The sequence below is a fragment of the Monodelphis domestica genome, chromosome 1 (genome assembly GCF_027887165.1).
Source record: "Monodelphis domestica isolate mMonDom1 chromosome 1, mMonDom1.pri, whole genome shotgun sequence".
Classification (NCBI taxonomy): domain Eukaryota; kingdom Metazoa; phylum Chordata; class Mammalia; order Didelphimorphia; family Didelphidae; genus Monodelphis; species Monodelphis domestica.
The window spans coordinates 334,048,927-334,062,248 of NC_077227.1; the positions used below are offsets into that span (position 1 = coordinate 334,048,927).

Below are 13,322 nucleotides of genomic sequence, written 5' to 3' on the forward strand. Positions count from 1 at the left end.
TCTCCTGAAATATTTCTGGTCTGAGAATATGCTTTTTTTAAGGTTCAAAAATAGCAAAGTCACTCACTTCCCTAGGTTATCTCTTAAAGGAGAAAGGTAACCTAAGCTTACACCAACAAACTTGACTCCTTCTTACCATATGCTAGTTGCTCAAAAGATTATCTCAAACAGTAAATCAGTGTATCATTGAAATTGGAGTTTTACAGATTAGTATTCAAGAAAATATGAGAAAAAGATGAACTCATGATCAACCAAAAGAGAAGGTACCTAAAGAGAAATTCCCCTAAAATCTTTATGGAGACAAATAAAAATCAGGAGATGGAATTATAAGGACACCCAGCTTTCCCTTCCCTTAAATGTCTTTAAAGGGAATGTTTCTCTTTTTTTTTCCCCTTGGACTTGGTTCCTTGAAAATCCGGAGTCACATATTAATCTTTTAAAGTTGGAATGAAGAATAATATATTTTTTAGAATCTAAAGTTCTCATGGCTACTCTGTATCATATGTAGACATATAGTCTTCATTCTCTCTAGCATTTAGGGAGAATTTTAAGCATAACATAATTTCCTGAAAGTTATCACATCAGAGATTATTTCCTGAGATTTAAAAAATTTAAAGCTTGTATCTTTGTGTCAAAAAAACATGCTCCTAGGCCCAACCATTATGTGCTAGAATGTGAATTAATATGAATATTATTAGTCTTAAGAAAAATTATATAGGCAGAACAAAACTATTGCCTCTAATCTCTCCCTTCTTCCCCTAGAAAAATCCCCCCCCAAATTAAAATATTTTTAGATAATATATGCTTTATAGTCCTTTACTTTAGTGTAGATGATCATGAGTTTCTAATCATATTAAAAATAAGAAATTCAAATGAATTATCAGACTAGGAATCCTTCTAAAATTATAAAAAAATACTTTTTCTAATGTTGGTATTGAGTGGGTAGAATTTACAGACTTATGAGAAAGCAACATAATACTAAAATATAATTTTTTGTTGTTACACTTGAAGATATTGATTGACCCATGGCCTGACATTAATATATTTAACATGGCTGGTTGCAGTGTAGCTCTAAAAATTTGTCTTTGTAATGCAATCTTATCTTCTAAAGACAGAAAGAATGCTAGGTTGTTTTTTTTTTTGCTAGTCTTCAATTTTGTACAGAGGTGACCATAGCTTTTAATTTTGTTTTAATGTTTTATTTATACCTTTTGTTTTTACTTCATAGTCATTTATGGTTTTTGTTGTTGCTTAGAGTTTGGCTTTCTTTTTAGTATCTTTTTTTTTTAAAACCCTTACCTTTCGTCTTGGAGTCAATACCATGTATTGGCTCCAAGGCAGAAGAGTGGTAAGGGTAGGCAGTGGGGGTCAAGTGACTTGCCCAGGGTCACACAGCTGAGAAGTGTCTGAGGCCAGATTTGAACCTAGGACCTCACGTCTCTAGGCCTGGCTCTCAATCCACTGAGCTACACAGCTGCCCCCTCTTTTTAGTATCTTTTTATTAAAAAACAAAAATTCTTTTGGATTTGCTTATTTCACTCTGGATCTGTTCATACTAAAGTTCTCATGTTTCTCTAAATTCTTCCTACATAGTGGTCATTTCTTATGCACAATAATATTTCATGACATTTAAATACCACATTTTTTCATCTATTACCCAATCAGTGAGCACTTTCTTTGTTTTCAGTCCTTTGGTGCCACAAAAAACAAGTGCTATGAATGTTTTGTTCTTTTTTGAACTTCTCTTTAAAATAACAAAACTCCTTATAGAATATATTCACAAATGGAGGTTTTTGAGTCAAAGAGAATGAAGTTACTCACTTTTCTTACATAATTCCAAACTGAAATAAAAAATGGTTGTATGAGTCCCAGTAAGTATTAATTTGCTTTTTTATTTTTATTTTTTAATTTATTTTTTAAATTAAATTAATTTAATCAATTTAGAACATTATTCCTTGGTTACAATAATCACATTATTTCCCTCCCTCCTCTATTAACCATCCGTCCTGCAGCTGATGCGCAATTTCATTGGGTATTACATGTGTCCTTGATCAGAATTTACTTCCATGTTGTTGGTGTTTGCATTAGGATGTTCATTTAGAGTCTACCTTCCCAGTCATATCCCCCCGACCCATGTATTCAAGCAGTTGTTTTTCTTCTGTGTTTCTACTCCCACAATTTTTCCTCTGAATGTGGATAGTGGTTTTTCTCATAGATTCCTCCAAGTTGTTCAGGATCACTGCATTGCCACTAATGGAGAGAAGTCCATTACATTCGATTGTACTACAGTGTATCAGACTCTGTGTACAATGTTCTCCTGCTTCTGCTCCTCTCACTCTGCATCGATTCCTGGAGGTTGTTCCAGTTCCTATGGAATCCCTCCAGTTCATTATTCCTTTGAGCGCAATGGTAATCCATCACCAACAGATACCACAATTTATTCAGCATTTCCCATTCAAAGGGCATTCCCTCATTTTCCAATATTTTGCCACCACAAAGAAAGCAGCTATGAATATTTTTGTACATGAATTTTTCCTTATTATCTCTTTGGGGTACAAACCCAGCAAGTGCTATGGCTGGATCAAAGGGCAGACAGTCTTTTAGTGCCCTTTGGGCATAGTTCTAAATTGCCCTCCGGAACGGTTGGATCAATTCACAACTCCATCAGCAATGCATTAATGTCCCAACTTTGCCACATCCCCTCCCAGCATTCATTACTTTCCTTTGCTGTCATGTTAGGCAATCTGCTAGGTGTGGTGTGATACCTCAGAGTTGTTTTGAATTGCACCTCTCTGATTATAAGAGATTTAGAACATTTTTTCATGTGCTTATTCATAGTTTTGATTTCTTTAGCTGAAAATTGCCTATTCATGTCCCTTGCCCATTTTTCAATTGGAGAATGGCTTGAATTTTTTGTACAATAGGTTTAGCTCTTTATAAATTTGAGTAGTTAGACTTTTGTCAGAGGTTTTTGTTCTGAAGATTGTTTTCCAATCTGTTACTTCCCTTCTAATTTTGGTTGCATTGGTTTTGTTTGTACAAACTTTTTTTAATTTGATGTAATCAAAATTATTGATTTTATATTTTGTGATTTTTTTCTAGCTCTTGCTTGCTTTTAAAGTCTTTCCTTTTCCAAAGATCTGACATGTATACTATTCTGTATTCACCTAATTTACTTATATTTTCCTTCTTTATATTCAAGTCATTCATCCATTCTGAGTTCATCTTGGTGTAGGGTGTGAGATGTTGATCCAAACCTAATCTCTCCCATTCTGTCTTCTAATTTTCCCAGCAGTTTTTATAAGATAATGGATTTTGGTCCCAAAAGCTGGGATCTTTGGGCTTATCACAGACTGTCTTGCTCTGAGGTCACTTACCCCTAGTCTATTCGACTGATCCTCCTTTCTGTCTTTTGGCCAGTATCAAATTATTTTGATGACCACTGCTTTATAGTATAGTTTGAGATCTGGGACTGCAAGGCTTCCTTCCTTTGCATTTTTTAAAATGATTTCCCTGGATATACTTGATCTTTTGTTTTTCCAAATAACCTTTGTTATTTTTTTTCTAATTCATTAAAAAATTTTTTTGGTAGTTCAATGGGTATGGCACTAAATAAGTAAATTAATTTGTGTAGGATTGTCATTTTTATTATGTTAGCTCATCCTACCCATGAGCAATCGATGTTTTTCTAATTGTTTAGATCTAGTTTTAATTGTGTGGAGAGTGTTTTGTAGTTGTGTTCATATAGTTCCTGTGTTTGTCTTGGCAGATAGATTCCTAAGTATTTTATATTGTCTTAGGGTGATTTTTCAATGGAATTTCTCTTTCCAAATCTTGCTGCTGAGATGTGTTGGAAATATATGGAAATGTTGATGGCTTATGTGAGTTTATTTGGTATACTGCAACTTTGCTAAAGTTGTTGATTGTTTTGACTAGCTTTTTAGTTGATTCTCTAGGATTTTTTGTCTCATTGCCTGTTTTAATACCTTCAATTTCTTTTTCTTCTCTAATTGCTACTGCTATTGTTTCTAGTAAGATGTTCAATAATAGAGGTAATAATGGGCATCCTTGTTTCACTCCTGATCTTATTGGGAAGGCTTCTAGTTTGTCCCCATTGCAGATGATGTTTGCTGATGGTTTTGGATATATACTATTTATTCTTTTTAGGAAAGGCCCTTCTATTCCTATACTTTCTAGTGTTTTCATTAGGAATGAGTGTTGTCTCTTGTCAAAGACTTTTTGTGCATCTGTTGAGATAATCATGTGATTTTTGTTGATTTGGTTGTTAATATAGTCAATTATGGGGATGGTTTTCCTAATATTGAATCATCCTTGCACTCCTGGTATAAATCCTACCTGGTCATAGTGAATAACCCTTGTTATCACTTGCTGGATTTTTTTTGCTAATATCCTGTTTAAAATTTATGCATCTATATTCATTAAGGTGAGTGGTCTATCGTTTTCTTTCTCTTGTTTTTGATCTGCCTGGCTTTAGAATCAGTACCACATTTTTGTCATAAAATGAATTTGGTAGAACTCCTTCTTGGCTTATTCTGTCAAATAGTTTGTATAATATTGGGATTAGTTGTTCTTTAAATGTTTGATAGAATTCATTTGTGAATCCATCTGGACCTGGGGATTTTTTCTTAGGGAGTTCTTTGATAGCTTGTTCAATTTCTTTTTCTAATATGGGTTGTTTAGGTAGTCTATTTCTTCTTCTGTTAGTCTAGGCAATTTATTTTTTTGTAAACATTCATCCATATCACCTAGATTGCCATATTTATTGCCATATAATTGAGCATAATAATTTTTAATGATTGCCTTAATTTCTTCTTCATTAGATGTGAGGTTTCCCTTTTCATCTTGGATACTGTCAATTTGGTTTTCTTCTTTCCTTTTTAAAATTAGATTGACCAGGACTTTGACTATTTTATTTGTTTTTTCAAAGTACCAGCTTCTAGTCTTATTTATTAAATCAATAGTTCTTTGACTTTCAATTTTATTAATTTCTCCTTTGATTTTTAGAATCTCTAATTTAATCTTCTTAATTTGCTTTTTTAACAAACCCTTTCAATATTGCCTGATTTCTGTTTTTTGTCATTTTCGTCAATGTCTTTGGTGGTAGGTGAAACTACATGGTTATTCTAATTAATAATTCTCATATTATTGGTGTAGATTGAGAGAGAACCTCATATTCTGGAAGCTGTTGTTTCAGGTCCTGACTGATTCATGTGGACTGTTTGATAATTGGAGCAAGTTCAAGTTCCTTTTAATACTTCTAGATAGTTCTTTAAGATTATTAAATTCAGAAATAAGTGCTGAAATTCTTGCCATTGTTTTCATAATGAGTGAATGAAATTTCCCAAAATGGAATCTAAGGTCTAGATCAGCCAATTTTTAAAGTATTAATTATTTGAAACATTCTTTCATATGATCATTGATTATAATTCATTGGAAGATTATTTACTCAATATCCTTTGACCATTTGCCTGTTGGGGAATGATTCTTTTCCTCTGGCTTTTTGAGTGGAATACAACCTGGACGAGGCCCTGTGAAGTTAGCATGGCTTTAGACTCTAACCCAGCAACAAATCTGATCAATACATTTGTTGTTCAAGGATAAGCATAGCAATATGTGCACTGAATTTTTTTTTTTTTAGAATATTTTTCCTTGGTTACAAGTCATGTTCTTTCCCTCCCTTCCTCCTAACCCCTCCCGTAGCTGACGCGCAGTTCCACAGGGTTTTACATGTTGGACTGAATTTTTTTAGTCATATCAAGAATACTTAATAGTGGACAAGTTCTAGTTTATGTATTTGGAGAATATGATAACACCAGTAAAACCATGAATTACTGAATATGCAGGTTGGCAAATTCTTAATATAAATGACTAACAAAAACATTTAGAGAGAGAGAGAGAGAGAGAGAGAGAGAGAGAGAGAGAGAGAGAGAGTGTGTGTGTGTGTGTGTGTGTGTGTGTGTGTGTGTGTGTGTGTGTGTGTACACAGATGTACCCACACAGATTTACACACACTACAGTGTGGTAGTGACCCTTGATTCTTTTTTTTTTTTAAACCCTTACCTTCTGTCTTGGAGTCAATACTGTGTATTGGATCCAAGGCAGAAGAGTGGTAAGGGCTAGGCAATGGGGGTTAAGTGACTTGCCCAGGGTCACACAGCTGGGAAGTGTCTGAGGCGAGATTTGAACTTAGGACCTCTCATCTCTAGGCCTGGCTCTCAATTAAGCTACCCAGCTGCCCCCGTGACCTTTGATTCTTAAAGGCTATGATAGTGAACTACAAACTCTATCAGAACTTGGTCATATGATTTTTACTTTTTAATCAACATTTTATTTATTATATTAAAAAAAAACAACATTCTTAGCTCCTGACTCTAGAGGCAGGTCAATTTTGCTTTTGATTGTAGTTTGCTGGCCTCTTGCTTTAGAAGATACTATCTATATAACAAATTAAATGGAAATAAATAATAATTTATATGTTAACTGTGAAATTCTAGTCAAAATTACCTGTAACCGTCATTGCTGCTCTTCTGGAATACAATACTACTATCAGTCTTTAAAATATTTTCTTTGTAGTGTTCCTGTCAAAGAACACTATAAACAATTCTTTCAGTAAAGAAATTCTCTTTATCATTCTCTTGGTACCTCAGTCTTTCCTCAGCCATGCATGTAACAAGTCATTTCATAGATGAGATTTAAAACTGTCCATTTTGCAAATAATTAAAACTCTGTCTCTTCACAAATGGTGATTAGAAGTCTCCACATCCTTATAGGTTAAAGTTGAAGTATTCACACAGACCCTTGATTTCTCCCAGAGTGGTAGTTTAAACTGTCAGAGTGCAGATTTTTAAGTAGACAATATTGAAAAGGCAGTTGAAACTGGTGTTACATAAAAAAAAAAAGAATCTGGCCACATCTTTGTGAAATAATGCAAAATGAAAACAACTAAAATAATAGAGTAAATACATAAAAGAATATGGGGGAGCTTGGCTTCGGGATAGCATGCTTGGCCAGAAGTCAGAAAGTTCCAAGTTCATTTTCTGACACTTCTTAGATGTATGACCATGGGCAATTCACTTAAACTTTTCTTAGCCTCCTTTTCCTTATCTCTAAAATGGGCATAAATATAGCATGTACCTTACTGAATCTGATAAGGAGTTGTTTGTAAGCCTTTCACAAAACCTTAAAGTACAATATAAATGTTGGTTATTACTTTCTAAGCACAAATCCTCCAACAACGACTTTTCCCATATTTTGTCATCTTTGCAAATTTTTACTCTTAATAGTAATAATAAATATTAGCTATTATTATTAGCTTCTAGAGCATATATACTCATTACAGGCATATGAAAGAGAAAATGAATGAGAATGAAAGAACAAATCCTGATTAGAACTTTGGAATGAGTCACTGCAAAGTTATACTTAAAAAAATATTGGAACTATGATTTCATTGTTATTGGTAATTTCTTGGCAAAGGAAATTAACACCTATCATTACAGGTTGGTGTCTATTCTGCAGGAGTTTTTGATAGGTTTCTGGGGCATAATAATACTTATTCTGCCTACTTCACACCGTTATTTTAAGGAAAGCACTTTTATGTCTTTTTAACTGTAAGCCTGTGATTAGATTTGATTAATCATGATGCTAGCCATAGAAATATAGAAATAAAAGAAGTTCCTATGCCATTCTTTCTACTTCTGCTCCCATTCTTTATATGGAAGTTTCCTTATTATTTGAATTTAAGATTTCTGTATGACATCCATTTAGAAAGGCCTAATAGGTGTAATGGGTAATCTGAAGTTTGGAGGAAAGAATATGGTTAGAAATATAGCTCTGGGATTCATCTGCCTGGAGATAATAGTTAAATTATAGTATCTGATCAATTTTCCAAGAGACAGAGTATGGAGGGAGATTGAAGAGGGCCCGGAACAGAACTTTGGTGTACAGCCATAGTTAGGGAGCATAATATGGGTAATAAGACAGCAAAGAAGATAGAGAAAAGCATCCACATGGTAGGAGATGACTCAGAAGAAAGTAGTATCACCAAAACCAAACAAAAAAGTGTATTATCAAAACTGTATCCAGGAGGAAAAGTTGGCCATTAGTTTCAAATGTACAGTGAAGTCACGAAGGAGTAGGATTGAGAAAAAACTCCGTTAGGTTTGTCAATAAAGAAATCATTGGTAACTTAAAAGAGAGGAACTTTGGTTAGGTGATCAGGTTAAAAGCTATATTGCAAAGGATCAAGGTGTGAAAGAGAGGAGAAGATGGGAAGTTAGGGAGTTCAGGCAAAATTTTCAAGGCATTTGGCTGAGAAATGGAGGAGGGAAAAAAACAGGCTCTTTTTTTTTTAAAGGGTTTCATTTCCCAAAATGAAGCTAAGCTGGGTTTTTAATCAAAGAGAGGCTGAGGGTTCTGAGGTAAAAAGAAAATATAAAGGAAGAAAGAAGAGATGGCATGAGGATTGAGGGTATGGGAAGGAAATTCTTCAGGGTTTTACTTTCCTTTTTTTTCATTGCTTCCCATCACAGCTACTTTTTCTGCTTTGAGGATCTGAGGTACTCTTATTATTGGGGCACATTGAAGACCAGGAGGAAAACCTCCAGGTTGTGAACAGAAAGAATTGAAATTTTTGAGCATTATCTGTCTTAGATTGCTCTTTTTGTACAAGAAATGTATCAAAGTCTGTATAGTGTTATTGAACTATTGTTTGGGCACTCTTGAGATGATGATTATGGGGCATACTTTATGCCCAAGTGACATAAATAATAAAATCTAGGCCTGAGGGAAGCTAAAGATCATTTGGATTGTATCTCAGGGAATAATGGACAGATTATGTTTCATGTAGGACACTTGTTTATTCTTATAGAGACAAAAGAAGTACTTGGTCATTTTCAAGAACATAGAACAGATGCCCTTTGTAAAGCTTTGCTATTTTACCACAGTCTGAAAAATGTTCTAGAATAAACATACTGAAGTAATCATGACCCACAGTTCTAATCACTTTGGACATCCATTCAACTCCCCATGATGATGCTTTTATATCATCTACCTTCAGAAGAATGATTTAGAGGCTAGATAAACTAAATTTTCTTCCCTTTTTGAATCTGTTTCTGAACACATTGGGTTATGCATCTATGGATTATTGTAAAGGGACCCTTTATAAAAAGATGATGTTATAATATTTGGATTATAGGTCAAATTAAGTAGAAAAAATCAAGTCAATATACTAAACTAATATTATAGATTTAACATCAGGATATGTAACAGTTGCCATATTGTCATGGAACAAAGACATTATTTTGTCTTTCTAAGTTTTAGGGGAGGTTTAACAATAGTGAAATTGAGAAAAGTTTTCTTCTGACCTCTCATTATGAAGAATGATGGAAGAGATGAATTCTCCCACATTTAATAGACAGCTTCTTTGTGTGTCTATAAAGGAAATGGTACTTAGTTCCTGTCCTTGGGTTGGAAAATCAGAATGAATAACTTATTCATATTGAATGATTTTAAGTAGTCAAGCTCATGGAAAAGAATATGTGGACTATAAAGTAGTTCATGAGTACCAGCATGTTTATTACTGGTAACTAGGTTTCTAGACTCACTGAAGTATAATTTGTCAGTCTAGTTTTGTTATGCAGTTAAAAATGTTTTTTATTCATGTATTTTTTCATCACCTTTTTATATCATTTCAATTTGGAAATGATTGCTCACTGCCTTTCTACATAATTAAATTCTGCTTGTATTGGAATAAAAAAGAAAGTGGGAAAAGTTCACTAAAATCAACCAAACTTGGTCATCTATCTAGTGATTCACACCCAGTTTGCAAAGAAGAGGGAGATGTTTTTTTCTCATCTCTTCAGGGATCAAACTTTGTTACTGTAATTATACACAGTTCACTTCCTTTTCTTTAAAAAAAATTATATTGATGTATATTATATTGTATGATATAAATATTGTATATGTTATTCTGGTTCTGCTCTGCATTAGTTCATAAGTTTTTCCATTTCTTTTTGTTTCTAAAAGATGTAAAAACATAGATATGTGTATATGTACATATATTTTATATGTATATATGTGTATTGTAAGGGGGAAAGGGATTATTTTTAAAAGGGTTGGACTGTATTATTTAAGAGTATGGTCACTAGAAATTTATATTTATTCCAAAGAGATTTATTTACAGTTTGTTTATAAAATGTAGAAAGAGTGAAGTAAGAAAATCAGAAAGGGGTAGGCTAAGATATCTAGCTTAAGTACTAAGTAATTTACTCAGGGCCCTGGCTCAACCTGGGCAGGGAGAGTTAGTCCTTAGACCTTGGCAAAGCCAAGGACTTAGGGAAGTCTCTCTCAAGAGGTAAGTCTCTCTTGAGTTTGTTTTTTTTTCCCCAGAAAATCCAGCAGTTAAGAGTCAGCTTTTCACTCACCATTTGTCAGTTCAAAGGAAGAAATTTTAGAACAGCCTCACCAGTAATAGGGTTTTGGGTCCAGTCAGCAGATGCTCTTCAGCCTCCACTCCAAGTAGAACTCCTTCAGGAAGTTGTAACTCCCTTTTAAAGACACTTTCTCTTCCGTCACTCCCTGTGCCTTCCCCTAATTCTACGTTTACCAATCACAGTTGAAGTCCTGCTTTAGACTGCCGGGGGCAGTCAGTTTAATTCTGATTCATCACCCACTTTTGCAAACGTGGGTCACAGACCTCCCCCACTCAAGTGTGAATGTGTTGTTTACACTACTTTGGTGATTAAATCTAAAAATGGACAGATCTCCTTATATACACATACATGTATGTAGGCATTCATCCATTTTATTGAAATAAATGGTTAATCAGCTTGAAGGCTCCCTCCCAACAAGGTGAAATGGTAATCTGTTTTGGTTTGAGGATGATCTGGCACTTAAAAAAGATTTTTTTCTAGTGTATTGATAGGAGTATTAGCAATACTTTAGATATTTAGAAATTTAGATAGACTATTGTACTTGACTTTGGATATGTTTATGGAATATGAATATGGAAAAAAATGCTACATTGATTAAAGAGTGAAAATGATCCTTAGATAAGCTATTCTGAAATTCTCTTTATTTCTCTGCCTTTTTTATGTTTTATAACAATGCATGGTTCTATAATGGTATTTTTTTCTTCTTTATAGTAAGCTGTGCTAGAACAAAAATGCAATGAAAGAAACACTGGATGAATGAAAAGCCCTGCTTTGCAATCCCTCAGCATGGCAGGACTGCAGCTCATGACCCCTGCTTCCTCACCAATGGGTCCTTTTTTTGGACTACCATGGCAACAAGAAGCAATTCACGATAACATTTACACCCCAAGAAAATATCAGGTACTAATGCTAACACTAATAATTCAGCATTTTTCACTAACATGGAGTAAACTAATTTGTAAATGACATAAGTTACATACATCTAGTTTTAATGGTATCAAGCAATCTGATTCATTCTTATTCAAAATCCTTCTTTTCAGAATTCCATTTTACGATAACATTTGTGTTTATTTTTGATTTGATATTATTTCCCAAGTTCTTCATTTTTCGTTAGTCAGTTTAAAGATCTCACTGTACCTGGACATCCATTTCTTAGGCAGTTTGGCTGGGCTCCTTACTTTTGTCCTAATGGCCCAGGAATCTTTAAAATTACTTGCATTAAAGTGGCAGAACAAAGTTTCCCATAAACTTTAGATGTCCTTCTCTACAAGTGAGTGTTTTTAGTATTAGAGTAAAATTTCTTAAAGAAATTTTGGTAAACTATAGATTTTACATGAAATATAAAAATATCTTATCAGATAATTCTTGAAAGCATCCTAGCAAGTCTAGCTGTCATTCTTTTAAACCATTCCAGAATCTGTTTTTGTGAATTTATTTCGTGAATTCTTTAGGAAACAATTATAAATTTCTTTCATTCTTTACTGTTGTTGCATTTTACGTTTAGCAGGTAAAAAGTTTTATTTTTTTTCCCAATATATTTCTAGGTTGAACTGCTTGAAGCAGCTCTGGATCATAATACAATAGTCTGTTTAAACACTGGCTCAGGGAAGACATTTATTGCAGTACTACTCACTAAAGAGCTGTCCTATCAGATCAGGGGAAATTTCAACAGAAATGGAAAAAGGACGGTGTTCTTGGTCAACTCTGGTAATTTTTAAAGATATTGTTTTGTCCCAAAAAGTGTTGTGATTAAAGCCATTTTTTATTGTGTTTATTTTTAAAAGGAGTTTGGTTAATGATAGGCTTCAATTCTTAAAAATGGTCATATTACTTTTTGCTTTCCTCTCGAGTTTACTTGTATTTTATTTGAAATTTTTTGTTTTGCAAGTTGAAATGATTGGGTTTGGTGATTTTGATTTATGTAATTTTTTCCTGATAAAAAATTTACAAAAAGGAAAAAAGTAAAATAATCCCTAAGATTTTGAACTTGGATAATGTAGGTGACATTTGTTTTAACATTTAACAGTCAATTAATGCATTTTAAAAGTTTTTCAAACAAAATTCTTCATTTGACCTTTTCAAATTCTACCACATACTTGACTGACTCTTTGAGTCTAACAAGTAAATATGCAATGTTTAAAGTGCTTAAAAGTTTAAATCTTTGATGAATGATCAAATGATCTGAAAATAGGTCTAGTAGCTATTTAATAACTGTCATTTCTGCCCAGGATAATTTCCCTTTCCCTTAGCCTAGAACATGTTAATCTTTGGTAACTTGTAATTATGGGAAGTAGAATTTGTAGAAGTTGACAAGAAAAGATTTCTCCAGAGGCTTCGACCAAGTGAACGAGGATGGGTAGAAGAGTGACACTAGTTAGTACTTTGGAAGAGTTCATTAAAACTCTTGTTTGATTGATTATATATCCTTCTTTAAACTTAGCATGTGGATGGCAAATAGGAATAGTATTAGAGTCATGAGAACCTCACTGGAAACTTCCATTGTTAATAAAATCACATAGTTCCAGTCCAGAAAATAAATATCATCAAGAAGCCACTTGATGTAGTGGATAAGAGGATTGGTCTTGCAACCAGGAAGACCTGAATTTCAAGTCCTGTTTGTAAAACATTAGCTATAGGGCCATGGACAAGTCACTTACCCCCATCTGTGCCTCTAACCAACTCTCTAAGACTCTTAAATGATAGGCTAGTTGGTTGTCTGCGTGGGTGAATAGAGCTTTGGCTTTGGGAGGTTCCTCATTCGGATAAAATGATAGTTATGGGCCCTGAAGTACAAATACACACACATATACACATGTATATGTGTATATATTTTATTAGGTAATAGGATCTGGTAGGAAGTTTTTAGTTTAT

At 33.7% G+C, this 13,322-nt stretch overlaps 1 protein-coding gene across 7 annotated transcripts in view; it reads left to right on the top strand.

The window, feature by feature from the left end:
- The window catches only part of DICER1 (dicer 1, ribonuclease III), a 126,602-nt gene that overhangs the window by 44,002 nt on the left and 69,278 nt on the right, over positions 1-13,322 (top strand). For all 7 annotated transcript variants that reach the window (XM_056811317.1, XM_016425522.2, XM_016425521.2 and 4 more), the window contains exons 4-5: positions 11,163-11,351; positions 11,996-12,158. In XM_056811317.1, the coding sequence (XP_056667295.1) occupies positions 11,208-11,351; positions 11,996-12,158 (307 nt within the window). In that variant the 5' untranslated portion in view covers positions 11,163-11,207. The remainder of the gene's footprint in view (positions 1-11,162; positions 11,352-11,995; positions 12,159-13,322) is intronic.